Here is a 16,151-nt window from a genome sequence, read left to right as displayed (position 1 = left end):
GCGCGCCCCCGCGCGCTCCCGTCCCTCCCCTCGCGCCCCTTTCCCCTCGGGTCCCGTTTCCCTCCCGTCCCTCTTTCTTCCTTCCCGCGCCTTTCTCCCGACCTGTCCGTCCGCGCCCCTCTCCCCGTGCCCGCCCCTGTGCCCCCGTCCCCGTCTGTCTCTCCCCTTGCTTCCCCTCCCTCTCCCCGTCCCTCTCCCCTCTCCCGTCGCCCCGGTGACGCGCGCTCCCGGTGACGCGCGCTCCCGGTGACGCGCGCTCCCGGTGACGCGCGCGCCGTGCCCGCGCCTGCGCGGAGCGCAGCGGCGTCATGGCGGTGCCGGGCGGAGGTGGGCCGGGCCGGGCCGGGCCGGGCCGGGCGGGGATGGCCGGGGGTGGCTCGGGGCGCGGGTCCCCCCACCCCTCTCGCCCTGGCAGCGGGTCCCCGGCTGCCCCAGCTCGGCCTCCCCGCTGCAGAGCGCGGTGTCGTTCCCTCTGCACCGCGCGGCGGCGGGGCCTGGCCCCGCTTGAGGGCCCGGGGGGGGGCGGCTCCGGGCACGGGACCCCAGCCCCGGCCACTCTGCGAGGGGCGTCCCCGAGGGAGTGAGCGGTCCCGGGCACGGGGTCCCGGAGGCCCTGGGAGGGGGCTGAGGGAGCTGGGAATTCCCGGAGACCGGGGGCAGTGCCAGTCCCGGTGAGCTGCGTGTCTGGGCAGGGCTCCTGTGCCCCTGGGGAGGCACCGGGCAGCTGCAGGGGGCTGTGGCACGGTCCTCCCCGCACTGAGCCTCTCCAGGTGCCTGCAGGTGCGAAGGACGACACATTCAACGTGCTGGACCTGGCGGAGTACACCAAGAACCGGCCCTGGTGGCGCAAGATGTTCGCCCCCAGCTCGGGGTCGAGCGCTGAGAAATACAACGTGGCCACGCAGCTGGTGATCGGAGGGGTCACGGGATGGTAAGGAGGGCCGGGGCTGCCCTTGCTGCTCGTGGCAGGCGCTGCCTGGGTCCCTGGGGTCACACTGACAGCTGCTGGGTGATCATGTGGCTGACATCCAGAGAGGGCGGCCGCTCGCCCTCCTGTCCCCTGGCGTGGTCTGCTGAGCCCTGGGACGTCTTAAATGCTGTCTCTAACTTGAAGAACTGAGACTGTCTTGAAGCGAAGAGAATTGCACCAGTCTGTAATTATTTTTAACTTCTGGTAAAAAACGGTGCTGTTGAATTAGAGCAGACAAACAAGGATGCCTTCTCCACTGGAGGTGGATGTGCTTCAGGCATCTGCATTAAAAACCTCCTGGGCTCACAGTTCCCAGGGTTTCCTGTCATTTGTAGCTGGGACCGAGTGTGGCTCTATTTGTAACTTCATTCCCTCAGCGTCGTTTGAGTTGAAAATTTTGTGTAATCACTGCTTTGCCTCTTAGCACGCCACTCATCTTCACCTGGCAACGGGGTAATTATTTAACAGTGTATGACAGAGCTTTGTCTTCTCACAGAAGTGTGACCTGGCTGCCTCTCTCATACAAGAGACATGAACACACCTTCAGAAATATTCACATATTCAGAAATGGGTAAAGGCAGGTTGCTGTGTTCTTTGCAATGCTCATAAGGAAACCGTGTTCCAAGGAAAGTGTGGTTTGGGTGGCACAACACACCAGCCCTTGGCTGAGCAACGGGGTGGTGCTGGCTGCAGGAATGTTTTTCATATTGAAAGCAGGTAACCCATTTTGGAGACCAGTATAGCCTTAGATCACTGCTGTGTGCTTGTTCCATCATTTTTCTCTTCTGAGAAATAAAAAGGTAAAGTAAGTAATTGCTTGCTGCTTACTTTTTAAATAAGTAAGAAAGAGGCTTCTGATTTGCTCCCCATGCTCTATCATGGAGCAGCACATGTGCTCCCTGATTTCCCCTCAGAGATGATACCAGTTAAAAAAAAAAAAACAACATCAATACATAAAATCACTTGTTGATTTTGATGAAATCACAGGTTTCTGGTTACTCTTTTAGGAGAAGGATGAGGTTGAAGAGATAAGAATCAAACTGAAAAAGGCTGGAATGTGACAGCACAAAGTGAAAAGCTGTAAAGTATCAAATTTGTCTGGGTGCAAATCGTTCTCTCTGGTTGCACGTGGGTTTCTTCTGCTGTTTGTCAGGCTGTCTCCAGTCTCGAGTAACTGCTGCCAAAGGCAGCCTTGCCTGTGGGAAGCGTAATGTGTGTGTGTGGTGTTTCATTCTCCTGACTGAATGCTGGTTGGTTTGTAGGTGTACTGGATTCATCTTCCAGAAAGTTGGAAAGCTGGCAGCGACAGCAGTGGGAGGAGGCTTTTTCCTACTTCAGGTGTGTATGAACAGCAGCCCAGGCTTTCTGAGAACTGGGCTGCTGGGGACAAAGGTCTCTCTAGGAACCACTGCCTGTTGGGGCATGTGGGATCAGCCCACCCCCTCTGCCAGGGGCTTTGTGTGGCTGTGAATGTCAAAGGTGGGTGTTCTCCAGGGCACATGGATGCACCAGCAGGGCAGGGTCAGAGTGCATAAACCCCAGGATTGCCAGTGCACATCCACTGAGGATCTGCTTCCAAAGGCTAGGCCAGAGGCACAGGAGAGCTTTTACTGCAGGGGCACCTGAGGGGAGCATGAGGCAGCCTTCAGCTGCAGTGAGCCATGCTGCTGCTGCAGGACAGGCTAACATACTGAGTCCTGTGGCTGTGGCACAGTGTCCCTGCAGGAACAGCCCTGCGTGTCAAGAAGGATTTACCCATACCTGTGACATGCTTCCTGCCAGCCTGGCTTCCCGAGGAGTCAGCCAGCACAGGTGGTGCTCTGTAAAGCACTGGGGAAGAGGAGAGAAAGGAGAGCTCTCGCTGTCCTCTACCACTTCTGCTGGTTTCCAAGAGCCCTGGCATTGAGGGAAGCTGCTCAGATGTGTTCATGTATCTGGTGCATCCTGGAGCAGGTAGAGCAGCCCTCAGGCCTTGTTCAGCTCTCACCTGTTTGCTCCTGGGGCAGACAGGTCTTGTGTGTGACTCATTCTCCCTCACTCTCCTGGTTCTGCTTGTTCTGCTGAACATCAGAAGCTTGCTCTGGGCAGAGGGAGTTCCACAGCTGAATCACCCTGAGCAGATAAAACAGTTTGAGAGGAGTGGGCTATTAATAGCTGTGTCCACCCACAGCAGCAGGAGAACTGCAGAGAGTCCCAGTAATATCCATGGCAGTTGTGAGGGAGAGCTGATGCCAGCTTTACACTGAGGAAGAGAGGCCGAAGCAGGCTGAGCTGCAGTGTGTGCCCAGCAGCTGGGGCATTACTGTGGGAGACAGATGTTGCAGAACACTTGACACAGCTCCAGGGTTGGTGTTCTGTCCAGTTTTTAAGCCAGTGTGCCCACTGGAGCAGTGAGTGGGAGGTGGCTGTGGTCAGGGCAGGTGGGTGAGCAAGGAGTTTAGCTGTGGTCATGCAGGACTTCAGGAACTTTTTTCTAATCCTCAAAACTCTAGATTGCAAACCACACGGGATACATCAAGGTGGACTGGAACCTAGTGCAACGGGACATGAACAAAGCCAAGCAGCAGCTGAAATTTCACACCAGTGGTAATAAAATGCCTCCAGAAGTGAAAAGCAGAGTGGACGAGGTGAGACAGCTCTCCCAGGCCATGTGCTGGAGGGACAGCAGAAAACAGGATTGATTCTTGAGCTGTTATGGATGTTCAGTTGTGCAAATACAAAGAGGGAATTCTTGCATGACAGCAAAATGGGAGAGATGACAAAAGCTGTGGATGTTGCCTGCCTAGAGTTTAGGAAGACATAGTTTCCCACAGCATTCTCCTGGAGGGGCTGGCTGCTCGTGGCCGAGCAGGATCTGGCTGTGTGCTGGTGCAGTTAGGGAGGGGAGGTCGTTAGGAAGTTTTCCCAAATCTGAGCAGTGGCATCTCTGTGAGCATCACTTGCCTGAAGAACAGCCTGAGAGGGATTTCTTCTTAGCAGGAGGGTCAATGGGTGGCCTGATGTTGTTGAACACTGTTGTCTCTTTTCACCCCTGCTTAGGTGGTCATATTTCTGAAGAAGAATGTTATCCTGACTGGAGGGTTTGCTGGAGGATTCCTGCTTGGAATGGCATCCTAGAAGCTGCACTCTCCTTTCATGCCCAACCTCCCCTCCCCTACTGCTGTTATCTCTCACTTAGAAGTCAAAGGATGTTGCCAACAGACTCACAGGTTCCAGCCCTTATTTCTTACAACGCTGCTTCTGATTTCCACCTTTTTTCTTCTGTCTGGGCTGTTAGTGTGCTGGGGTTGGTCTGGAAGTTTACAACTCTCAGTGTATCATGATTTCCCACCAAATACGCCCAGTCTCAAATATTCTGATGAGTTTCAACTTCATAAAAATGTAGTGGCAGAGGAACCTCTTAAATGTGCTTCTTCCAGGTGCTCAGGACTGTTACATGTACCTTTGTCTGCCAGTATATGTGTCAAACTCTTCACCACTCTGTATGTGTCAGCTCTTCACCACAGTTTAGCTTTCAGTATTCCTGCCCTGGTACCTGGAACACCTCTGCTTCCCTCTGCACAGAGGTGGTCTGTGGAATCCAAAATGTGGTTGACTATCCTGGGGTGGATGCAGAAATGTCAAAGGACAGCCTGAGCTGTGTCCAGGACAGGGGACTATGGATTTTCCTGCCCTCCCCCTGCTGTTTCACTGCACATAGATGGCCATTTGGCTTTGTCTCTGCAGGTATCCTTCCCCATACTGAAATTGCAGCACTGGCACTGCTGATGGAAACTGAGCACTGAGGCTGACTCTCCAGGCCCTTTCCTCATGATGTGTTCTGAAAGTCACCAAGTTCTGTGCTGTAGAACCACCTGACTGCTCAGCCTTTGAGGCTCTCTCCTGCTTCCAGCAGGCCCAGCCTGGCTGTGTCAGATGGGGGCATTTCAGCTGTGTCACTTACTGTAAAACACTCTGGGCCTCTGGCTGGGGTTTCCACGTCTACCACAACCTTCTCTGGTCACTTTGGTATTGGTGATGCTCCTTGAGCTGTAACCATGTGGGACAGGATTGTAGACAGGAAATGCATCCCTGCTTAGGGTACACTGTACTGGTCCAGGTCCCTGTTGCCACTGTACTGGAGAAAGGAGGATGATGTGAAATCTGGAGTGCAGTCCTTTACTTGCCTCAGAAGAGCACAGATTCCTTCTCCTTGGTCTCTGCAAGCAACTGAAATGACAAAACTCTTGTGAAGATCAGACCACACTCTTGTGAGAGCGGTTCATTTGCATATTTCTGCCTCAGTTATGTTCCTTCCTTCTTTGTGTTTGCCATTTCCACAAGAAAAGCTGTTTGCTTAATTCCATCAGCTGCAGCCCTTCTCCTGCAGGAGATGAGGCAGCCCAGGTGCAGAGCTCAGCTGTTTTTGGACAGTCTGACTCCGTGCAGTTGTGTGCAGTACAAACATCCCCCAGAGGTGTTCTGCAAGCTTAGAGACTTGTCTGACAATGTGGTGATGTCCTCCAGCAGGTGTAGGTAGGAGTTCTTGCCCAGAATGTGGGATTTTATATGAAAGTCAGCTCATCTTTCAATGGGAAACGTGGTAGGAAACACGTGGTAGGACACTCGTGGGTGGGTGGTTTGCAGCACCTGGCTCAGCAGCTGCACCCCATTTCCAATGCTGTGCAAAGGCTTTGTGGTCTGCTGCTCTCAGTATGGCTGGAAGGGGGATCTTCCCCTGAGAGCTGCTGGTGGAGCTGAAATGCTGGGTTCTTCCACCAGAGGGTTTTGGAATGAGCACTTGCAGTTGGTAATTTTGCTTCAGCTCTGCTGATTAAGTGTCCACATAGCACCACATTGATTAAGCTCAGGTTTTCCTCACCTTCAGGATCTGAAGAGAGGCTGCAGGTAATCAGGAGATGGAAGTTGCTGTCTTTGCTCCTGTCCTGCCATACATGGCCAAGGAGAATGAAGGAGCAGCTGGGCTCACATCCTTTAACGATGGCCTTCCTAAAGGCCATCCTGGACTGCAAGAGTGATGGGATGCAGCAAATAGGTCTTACATAAATTGGTGTTTAGCAGCTACAGATGGTGGTGGGTTTTTTTGGGATTTGGTTTGTTTTTCTGTAGGATCTGCAGACGTGAACATGCATAAATAGATACATTGGTCTTGCAGGGTATCTCTTGTTCCTGTAGAACAACAGCAGTGCTGCTCTTTGGCTGAGTGGGCTGCAGAACACAACTTCTTCTGAGATGCACTGATCTCCACAAAGCTGTCTCCAACAACAAAGCTCAAAGCAAATCATTAACAGACCTTAGGGGTGTTTTTCAGGCTCAAGTAAGTCACTGCTTCTGCCCAGCCCTAGGTGGGACGAGTTCTGCTCAAGTCCCATTTTGCTGCTACGGAGAGAAATGGCCCAGAGAGGGAGCTAAAATGCTGCTGAAAGGGGAAACAACAGATGTATGCTGAGTTTGATGTGAATGTAGGCAGAGAATGGACTAGGACATCAGGATGTGGCAAATCCTTCTGCTCTGCTGGTGTTGGGCTCACAGCTGGCACTGTTCGATGCCGTGGGGCAACACTGGAAGGTTTGATGCTGGGTCAGTCTCTGTGGGGATGCATTTTCATTGGTGCAAGTGCCAAGATGAGGTGTCCCTTCCCCTCCCCACTCCTGCTCCTTTCAGTCTTGTTTCAACAACTTCTGACATGTTACACTATGAGAAGATTTCAAACACATTAGGCTTTTAAAGTGGTTTTCTATATTGTATGTAAATGCTTGTTGAAGTGATATTTTATTAAACAGTTTTGCTCTAAAAATGCTTCTCTGTGTGAGGTCTGTTGGCTTCCTGGGAAGCAGCACGTTCCTGTCTCACTGTGACTGAGGGGAGCACCTACAGCCAGACCAGCAGCAAGAGTTTAGCAGGCAGCCATTGGGGACGTGGGTGAGTGGTCAACTTGGCAGTGCTGGGGGAATGGTTGGACTCTAAGAATCTTAAAGGTCTGTCCTGGCATAAATGAGTCTATGAGGGCACCAGCCTCCCCTCATCCATGCAGGTAACCTGGGCTACCTTAATAAATCCCTCTCCCTGATCATCCTGGCACCAATCACCCACTTCCCCAAGAAGTGGGGTGCTGCTAGGGCAGGAGGTGGGTCTGTAGCCAGCCTGGGTTGCCTCTGCTGAGCAAATCTGTTCCACCCAACTTCAAAATGGGCGTGGAGACAAGGCTATTTATTTTTTGTAGGTGCAACGAAAGCCTAAATCTATGTATTTTATCATCTATTAGTGACTTTCTTTCCACTGTTCCTGCTCAGATAGGACAAAAGAGAAAAATTAGCTACTTGTTAGTGTTTGAGGTGGTTCACAACATTGTCATCACTTTTCCCTACTTTTCAGGGACACTAAACCCCCTGTTTTGTCTTAAGGGTTTTTTCCTGGGGGCGAGGGCACTGGGAGGGGAAAACAAGCCCTACATTATTCTGATCTTCAGCCCCAGTTATAAAAATATCAAGCAGCTTCTATTTAAACATGATCTCACATGGCTCTGGGCTGTGAACGGCAGCCAAGATGCCCGGCTTGCAGCTCAACAAACAACCAGAGACCGCAGTTTGTTCCAGTTGTTTATTTTGTACCATGGTATTTCAGAGCAGTGAATACAGATGGTTTGCTCTTCTAGGCTTCAGTACACACAACTATTGTGCCTAGACCTCAGTGGTTTATAGAAGCTCTATTTCATAAGTAAGTCGTACTTGATCACAGCACAAAAGTCCTTTACGGCTAGATCTAATACAGAGTTAGGGCTAGTGGGTTGGGAGCCTGATCTTTGGGTGCCTGGACTCCTGCTACAGGCAGCTCTGAAGGGTGGTGCAGGAACCTGTCTATGAGCTCTTCCTACAGGTCACAGGAAATTCTGCTGCATGGCCGAGAGCTTCTGGAAAGCCATCTCTCCTGGGGTCCAGACACAGCCGGCTTGGGAGTGAGTCTGGAATGCTGTGTGGAAAATAACTGCCTACAACTGCTTGTTCAGTAAGCAGCACCTAAGTCAGTTCTTGGATCTAGCCCAGGGCTCTGTGACAGGCCTTTGGGTATCAGCAGTTTTAACTGGACTTGGATTCAAAGCATATTGCTTAAAGGTGTTCAATTAGACATAAATTTATAAATTTTGTATCAACAGTCAAATCTTTCAAATGAATATTGCTTTTTAAAAAAATATCCTATCCCTGTAGCAATCCCTGAAATTATATTCCTGTAACATCTTTATCATGCAAATAGCAGCGTGTAGGCAATTCAAATATAAAATAAACAACTCTGTCCAGTGGAAAAGTGAGGCACTTAGGCAAAGTGACTTGTAGTCACTCATGATCTATACAAGACTTAGGAACAATCATCAGACCTGATTCCCATTCTTGAGCTTGAACCACTGGACAGGAAAATGTTGTCTGGAACTACTGCATGGTGGCAGCAATACCTTTGTTGTGTCAAGATGGGTTTGTTTCACATTTAAACTCACTCTTCTGAGCTCATTTCCTGTACCTCTCGCTCCAGAAGCCAGAACAACTCGGTTCCAATTCTCCATTTTTAGAGCAAGGATGGATTAGAGTAAGGTAAGCATCCTAAAAATATCAAGTTGACATTTCACAGGTGTGGTGCAGAGGCAACATAGATTATGTTTTCATACAGAAAATAAAGTTTGTTAACCAGGCCATATGTTGGTACTGTGTAATGCTTTTTGGTGTGCTGAACAGTGTGTTCCAGGAGCAATCTGGCTTTTCTGAAAGTCTAAAGAAGGCTTGAAAAAACACACATGAGCTCTTCAAGTGAGTCCATGCTCCAGCACCTGCTGGAGCTGCATTGTGTTACTGAGGTGGTGGGGAAATTCCTTTTGAAGTCAACTTAAGCTTTTCTCTCTCCCTTTCTTCTCTCTCAAACCCTGAACAACAGACGGATCTGCCCTTGGTGTACCGAGCGCAGCATTTCCGCATCTCCTGAAGCGCAGCTTCACACTTGGACTCCAGGTAGTTGTTCGCTGGAAAATAAGGAGACACTGCAGAGAGAAACAGGCTTTGTTCCCTGAGGGAGCACACCTGGCCCAGCTCTTCAGCTGCTTACAAGCATTCTATCATTTTCTTGCTCACAACAACCTCTCTTTAGTTGCAGCTATCTAAAGCTGTGGCCGAAGGCTCTCAGAGAGGAGCCCTGCAGGAAGAGACTCAGTGTGGTTTGAGTCAAGAACCACCTGCCTGTCTGCCCAGAAACACAGGGCATGCACAGCCACCTCATCTGCCTTGGATGAGCTCTGCAACCACTGCACAACTGCACTCACACCCATTCTGACTTTTAAAAGATTAAAAGAATCAACAGAAGCATAATGTGAGACACACACAGCACCCGTGGAGAGCCCAGAAAGCAGCAGTGAACACCTTCTGGTTAATGAGCAAACCACACTGCTGTGATCACTGGGCTATGAATTCCCTGACTGGGTTGGTGAGTGAGCCGTAATACAAACACAGAGATCACGCCTGAGAAAAAGGTTGTGGTGATTTCTGCAAGCTGGCAGCCAAGAGGCATGGCAGGCCCTTGGAAAGGAAAGCTGATCTCTCTCTGCCATAACCTGCAGTTGATGAGTACTCCAAGGCTCTCCTAACTGTCCCTCTGCCTTTGCATCTTTGTTTCTAAAACTGTAGCTACGTACAGGCACACCATCATCTGTCAAGGATGCATTGCTGAAAGTCACACACAGAGAGGAAAACACAAAAGAGATTTACAGCAGGCATTCAGTCGCTCAGAGGAAGCAGCAAGATCTTTTGGAACAATGAGTTTTGAGAAGTCAGCATCTCCCAAAGGTCCAGCTCCCACTCTCCATCTCACACACTGGGTACAGTGCCTGTACATTCCTCAGTTAAGACTCTGTACTTTAATTTTTACAGAGGAAAATTGCTTTGCTCTCTGTCAACTCAGCTGCTTCATCTGTACACTTCAGACACCTCCACAGCATAATACATGAACAGCAGCAGTGACAGTGACATGTACATGCAGCAAAGAGCTTCTCTGCCAACACTTAACCATTCAGATCAACACTGTACACAAACCTACACAGGAAAAGCACCTGGAATAACTTCCACAAATGCTATAAAAAGAACACTGCCACAGATGGGACCAAAACAGGGTCAACCATCAGCTTTTAAGTGCAGTAGTACAGGGAGAGAAGGTAGTCCTTCGTGGGAGAATGCTCCAAACCATGAGGACATTAAAGGTCATCTCTAGACAATTGCTGGGGACATGAAGACCATCTCACACCTCGAGGACAGATCACCTAACGTGTTCCTGACAGAAATCTGTCTCCCCTCCCTTGAAACACCCCTGGTGCAGCTCTGCAGTCTTATCATGCAATCCACCTACTCCCTTGCTAACCACACTGTAAGAGAGCTTATTATAAAGTCTAGCTCTCCCTGCCCACAGCTGAGTCCCAAAAATACACCTGGGATCTCACTGCCAGCACAGAGAACACTATAAGCACATTACTGTTACTAATGCTCTGCTTTATACTAATGATGTCTCATTATTTACAATTAAGCACAAAGCAGTTTGTTAAAATCAGATGTTACCATTTTGTTCATTTTGCGACCAGGCGATGCTAATGTGCTTTGTTCCTTCTCAATGTGAAAGGAAAAGGTTAAGTTAAAAGAATTAAGTTCCACCAAAAATCAAGACATCAAAGACAAAATAACACTTGGTACCTTGCAAGCATTTCTGTATTTCACAGGCTTGTTTCTGGCAGGGATCCTTCTGGGACATGTTCAGGAACTAAAATGATAGGAAAATGTTACTGTAGATCAGAGTTCTTTACGGGGGTAGGGGAAAGACAATGTCCTACAGCCACATCTTTCAAGAGCTCCCAATTTCCCCCACTGTCACCATTCAGAAAACATCTACTGCTGCTTGCAGGTGCCTGCCAACATACACAAGAACTCTCTGTGTCTGGCTAAAAGATGATGATGGGGACAATGAATAGAGGAAGTTTCATGTCACCAAGTTTAAAAGCCTTTTTCTTTTCTCTAGTTAAAATGTGTCCTTTTTCACTTGGATGTACAAAGATTCCAGAAAAATATTCAAATTAACAGAGCCGACTAAATTTTAAGAGTTTTCTATCTCTAGACCTTATACTGAGACATGTATTTATGTGAAATCCACCTCTGTGAGCTTTACACAACCCAGGATTTGGTGGCAAGTCATGGAACCACAGCTGGAGAAGGCATTTAAAAAAAAATAATCAACCAAACAACTCAGTTGTGTATATGCCATAAAGCCAACAAGAAGGGCTCTTTTCTTTTTATTTCAGGAGAAAGTCTCTTGGAAATCCTCTCCCGCTGTCCAAAAAAACCCTCAACCAGACTGGAGGACAGCTCCATCTTGTTCAAATCCATCAGAAAAGGATTTCAGACACTCAAGCTGATTCTTCTGCAACTGTGACACCTGTAACTGTGTCAGTGTAAGATCAAAAGCCAAGCAAAAGCTGGTGGTACCAGCAGCTGAAGAGGAGACCTCTAAGGAAAGCACCAGTGTCATTGAAAGTGGTGGTGAGACTGAACCCTCTGAGCCACAGTTCAGCCTCTGCTCAGAGCTGGGCGCTGCTGCCTTTCCAGTTTCTGAAAAGTCACCAGCCCACAGCAGTTTCCAGTATCACTAGGGCATGTTTTGCAGCATCCTGGCCAAATTCCATTTGGGGCAATTACATTCTGCCTACCTAGAACTCCCCCTCATGTTTCACTTGGTCACAATACTCCTCTTCACTGCCTGTCCTAAACACTTGTGTGATGCTGCTGCGTGTTGTTTAACTGCTTCCACCTCAAAGGTGGCTGCATTTCAGTGGAGAGAGAACCTTTTATTGTACAAAACAGACAATGGCATCTTCCTAGAGCCACTGCTCCTGAAAGACAAAAATTCATAGCAAAGAAAGACTGGGAGTAAACAGTGCACAGTACAAAGCAGGGGTAATGTCTGCACATACCAGATTAATCCCCAGGCACGAGTTTAAGCAGCAGTTCTTCAACACCATCAAGCTGTAAGTGACAAGGAAAAGTTCAATACGTCTACAGTTACTGTGGTTGAGCTAATGGACTTCAACAAAGTAACAGTCCTTTGCCGTCCCTCAAGGATCTCAAATGACTTCACAAACAGGAATGACTATGGTCTATTGTTGCCACCATCCTTACCATGAGATGGTGCTCTATCTCCCAAACGCGAGAGTTACTATCCCTGTACTGCTCACCCTGGGACAGCTGCCACATGTGAGGCAGCCGGGATGGGGGGAGCTGGCTGGGTCGCAGCGCCTCACCCAGGGGAACCTGAACTCTTTGGATCCGAGCCCTCAGCATACCTTCCTCCTGGGGGAAAGTAACAAACAGAGCAGGCAGTTACTGGCAGAGGCACCTGAAACAGCAAAGCTACAACCACGGGGAAGCTCAAAGCACACACTTGCCTCTTCCGCAGCCACGAGCCAGGTCTTGCGGTGCTCATCGCAGTAAACCCCCACGCGCCGCACCCAGAGCCGCACGGGAGGAGCGCCAGCCTCCCCTCCCTGTGCCATCCCTCAGGCGCTCCCGCAGCTCAGGTGGACGGCATCGGCCCGCGGGGTGCACACGTGGGCTCGTTAGCTCTGAGCACATTCACGGAGACAGCTCCCGGACCCGGCAGCCAGGCGGCGTCTGACTGGCTGGATGAGATGCTACGTGCGGAAATGTCCCTAAAAGTCACCTCGGGAGGCTGAGGTGGTGCCTAAGCCAGCGGAAACGTCAGGCCAAGTCGTACGCTGGGACACGCGTGCTGGGTGGCATTGGTAAGGCATTCTGGGGCAAAAAGGTGCTATTGGTACAAAGTTAAACCCTGGGAGTATTGGCTTTGCTCATTCCGCTAACAGTCCTATTAACAGTCTTTGTGTAAAACGAGGGGGGAAAAAAGAGGTGGTCTAAATCCCAAAAGCAAAACTCGTGACCAGCAGTGAGGCGAGCTTAACAGGAACGAAGATCACTCTGGAGACAAAGCACAGAGCTGGGTGTGCAGGACTCTCATCTTTGGAGCTCGCCGAGTTGTCGGGGTGCGGGATCCTTTGTCTCATCTCTCAGGGGAGGCAGCACTGTCCGTTCACACCCAAACTCCTCGGGAGCAGCACTCAGGACTGCGTCACTCGGCTTTCGCCCGGTCACAGAGAGCCACCAACACGGGCAGAGGAGCTCGGGCCATTGAGGTGGTTCCTGCTACTGTAACTTTTGTTTAACAGCACGTTTATCTGTGTGCCAGTTAGATCAAGCTGAGCCATTAGCAAATGGAGGTCAGGGGAAATGATTCTCTTTGAACCCTAGAAGAGGTAATCAAAATGGTACAGACAGTCTTCATCCTTTATCTAGGTGTAAAGTAGAACAAAGTTAAGCTGTAACACATACAACATCCTCCTGCTATGAAGCAGATGAAATATTCTTTATCCCAGTGAAACACAGTGGTCTTCTGAAAACTTGTAAGGTTATAAGGCATATTTCAAACAGGAGCAAGAAAATCTGGGTACAAAATAAAGGAGTGAAAGTCAGGAAGAGAAAAAAACAAATTGTTATACATTAGGGTGCATATATAACAGAAAACACTCTTCCATGATGCCTTCCATATCTTACATCAGTGTTTCTCTACCTTTTTGAGCCAAAGGAGCACTCAGCCTTTTTGAGAACAAAACACCAACCACGGATCAGCCTGAACAGCACCGTCACAAAGAAAACTTTGAGTGCTCTTTTAGTACTTCTTTTTTCCACCCATTCTGTTTGTTTCCTTGCTCGATGTGCGGGGATGTGCACGTGCCCTACACAAAGCACCGCTGTTCTGGCTGCCATCCTGTGACAAGGGACAGGCATTCCAAGGAATGCCCCACCAGCTGGATCACTGGCATTTGGAGGAACGTGACTGCAGTCTGACAAGCCTCACAAGGCCTTCAGGAATTAAGGTTAAAGGGACATTACTGTAATTCTTTTCCTTTCTGCTTTAACCTAAGCCACATTACAAATTTAAACCCCAGAGTGCGGAACTCTGCCCAACAGTGAAATGCAGCAATTGCCACTGATCGTTTTCAGTCAGCTGAACATAATCACCCCAGGTGGAATTCGGCCAGGATACTCTCCTACTCTGCAGTAAACTGCAAAACGATAGGAAATGCCCAAGAACTTGCTTTTGTTCTGTTCAAAGCTGGAATTTTTACAGGTCAGAACCAGAAGGCTCAAGACTGGCTCCAGTCATAGAAAAATATGTCTCAGTAAGTGAGCTGTGTTTCCTGCTGCAGGTAAGCTCTCCTGGAAGGTCTCCTACCCAAAGAGTGCCCTGGTTCAGCCTGGCTGAAGTGCAGGTGGCAGGACTAAAGCACAACATGCACGTTTGTGTTCATGGTGAGTGGAGATGGCAGCGATGACAGATCCAGGACAACAGAGCAAGGTCTCATGCAGAGGACACTGTGCAGAATGGGCAGAGGTGAATGTGTGTTTTCACCCTTTGCCCCACTGATTGGCCCCGAGCCTCCCCAGAACTGCAGAGCTGAAAGGCTCAGTCTGGCCTGGGGAGGTGCCCAGGTACTGCCACATGGAAAATCCTGAGTCAGGCAAAACCGTCAATTGGGTTTGGGGTGGGACAGGAATGGGGTTTGGGGTGGGACAGGAATGGGGTTTGGGGTGGGACAAGTGTCTGCAGCACCCAAACACACCAAAGGAACTGGAGATTCCACAAGCACACGCTCAGACAGTGCACCTGAAAACATACACAGTGTCTTATTTGCTGCAGGTTTGATTAGAAAGCAAGAACAAAGCCTGAAGGAAGGCATGGGTGGAAGGAGAAGAGAGCTTACTTATATTTTAAACAACTTTTAAACCCAAGTTCTTACACTGTACCTATCAAAAAAAAAAAAAAAAAAACCACAACCAACAAAACCCCCAAGAGCTTAAATTTGCAGGATTGCAGCATCATTCCTTTGAGACTTTAACATTCCCATCAGCATAGCTGTAGAAGGCTGAGCTGTTCAAAGTGCTGTTTTGGGGAGATTCAAATCCCAATCCCCACAGACAGCAATAATACTGGCAGATGTTCTGTCCACCTTAGCATCAACCCTAGAAGTTTAACACTGTTCTGGGACCTGGATGGATTTCTGAGCCACAATATATGGATAAATGTCAAAATGGCCAGGAGGAGGAATGCAGCTTGTAGTCACGACAATTTATTTGGTTTTAAGTTGGGTACATTAAAATATTTAATGGAAGCGGTGACAGAAATTGCTCCAGACGCTGCTTGGACCACCCAGAGCTGAAGGTCAGCGTGCTGAATAAACTCCACCCTTTATCACCTTCTGTTCTAAAAAGCAGCTGGGAGTTCAGCTGCCATTCAGGCACCAAGGAAAAGCACTGCTGAGGCTCAGCAGTGCTGACACACTTACAGCCCCAAAGCCACGCTGGCTAGCCTGGCCTTCTGCTGGGGCATGAGAGCTGCCTGCACACCTCAGGGCTACAAGGGTGCTGAGCCTTCCCCGAAAAACCCAGCCCAGCTCCGGCAACAACTCGGGGATCTGATGATCTGGTGACTTAAGGGCATGTGGAGACACTCTAAAGCTTCTTCTTGGGGGTTTGGACTCTACTCTGCCTGGAGCAAGCCCCTCTGACTCCACGCTCCGCTCTGCCCGACCTACTGAGGGGTAGCAGATGCTCACCGACCAGCCGGGCTGTCCAGCAGCGTGGGGAGGGCAGGCCGAGCTTTGGTGGGATCTAAAAAAAAAAAACAGGAAGACAAAAAAGATGGACATAATGCGGGGGGAGCCACGCAGAGAGGCGGGGAGGGCGAGGGAAGGGACGCAAGAGCCGGGCCGAGGAGCGGGAGCGGGGGGGCAGCGTGGCCAAGGCGGGCAGGGAGGGCCGGAGGGGAGGGGGTGTGGCGCGGCCGTCGGACGGGACCGGCCATGGCGGGGCGGGCGCGGCACATCGGCACATCGGCACATCGGCACGGCCACCGCGTCCCCCCGCGGGCCGGGCCGCGGGGCCGGGCGGGCGGCCCCGGGTGTGCGGCGGGCGCGCCCCGGCCGGGCCCGCCATGACCTACCTGCACCCGCGCCGTGACCGCCGCGCCGCGTGCGCCGCGCAAAGCCGTCCCCCGCCCCCCGGACCCGCCGCCTCCCCGCGCCTGCCCGCAG

The 16,151-nt window shown here is 50.3% G+C and overlaps 3 protein-coding genes and 1 long non-coding RNA gene across 9 annotated transcripts; 2 read left to right on the top strand and 2 right to left on the bottom strand.

Moving 5' to 3' along the window:
• The first annotated feature begins 228 nt into the window (after positions 1-228).
• On the top strand, positions 229-6,769 carry FUNDC2 (FUN14 domain containing 2). 2 transcript variants are annotated; one of them, XR_008439331.1, is made up of 6 exons: positions 229-327; positions 781-931; positions 2,233-2,308; positions 3,463-3,597; positions 4,010-4,179; positions 4,697-6,769. XR_008439331.1 is itself a non-coding variant. In XM_053989939.1 (5 exons), the coding sequence occupies exons 1-5, from the start codon at positions 309-311 to the stop codon at positions 4,085-4,087; spliced, it is 459 nt and encodes a 152-aa protein (XP_053845914.1). In that variant the 5' UTR covers positions 229-308; the 3' UTR covers positions 4,088-6,769. The 2 variants fall into 2 exon arrangements, 1 of the variants encoding a protein (XP_053845914.1); XM_053989939.1 differs by having other exon boundaries at positions 4,010-6,769.
• Positions 6,770-7,556: 787 nt separating this feature from the next.
• On the bottom strand, positions 7,557-10,747 carry CMC4 (C-X9-C motif containing 4). Its single transcript, XM_053989941.1, has 2 exons — positions 10,687-10,747; positions 7,557-8,975 (listed from the first exon to the last, which is right to left on the bottom strand). Exons 1-2 carry the CDS (start codon positions 10,742-10,744, stop codon positions 8,806-8,808), a joined length of 228 nt encoding a protein of 75 aa, XP_053845916.1. The 5' UTR covers positions 10,745-10,747; the 3' UTR covers positions 7,557-8,805.
• Positions 8,959-16,088, bottom strand: MTCP1 (mature T cell proliferation 1). 5 transcript variants are annotated; one of them, XR_008439333.1, is made up of 7 exons: positions 16,061-16,088; positions 15,675-15,729; positions 12,429-13,349; positions 12,163-12,333; positions 11,958-12,009; positions 10,687-10,753; positions 8,959-8,975 (listed from the first exon to the last, which is right to left on the bottom strand). XR_008439333.1 is itself a non-coding variant. In XM_053989940.1 (5 exons), the coding sequence occupies exons 2-4, from the start codon at positions 12,534-12,536 to the stop codon at positions 11,962-11,964; spliced, it is 327 nt and encodes a 108-aa protein (XP_053845915.1). In that variant the 5' UTR covers positions 12,537-13,500; positions 15,675-15,725; the 3' UTR covers positions 11,803-11,876; positions 11,958-11,961. The 5 variants fall into 5 exon arrangements, 1 of the variants encoding a protein (XP_053845915.1); XR_008439334.1 differs by having other exon boundaries at positions 15,679-15,729; positions 16,061-16,071; XR_008439335.1 differs by lacking the exon at positions 16,061-16,088 and adding an exon at positions 13,390-13,500 and having other exon boundaries at positions 12,429-13,304; positions 15,675-15,725.
• On the top strand, positions 12,704-14,356 carry LOC128814273 (uncharacterized). Its single transcript, XR_008439336.1, has 2 exons — positions 12,704-12,785; positions 14,268-14,356. It is a non-coding gene; the product is annotated as an uncharacterized LOC128814273 (long non-coding RNA).
• Positions 16,089-16,151: the final 63 nt, after the last annotated feature.

This window comes from Vidua macroura, chromosome 14, assembly GCF_024509145.1.
Source record: "Vidua macroura isolate BioBank_ID:100142 chromosome 14, ASM2450914v1, whole genome shotgun sequence".
NCBI classification, from domain to species: domain Eukaryota; kingdom Metazoa; phylum Chordata; class Aves; order Passeriformes; family Viduidae; genus Vidua; species Vidua macroura.
This window is presented reverse-complemented; position numbering and strand designations above follow the sequence as displayed.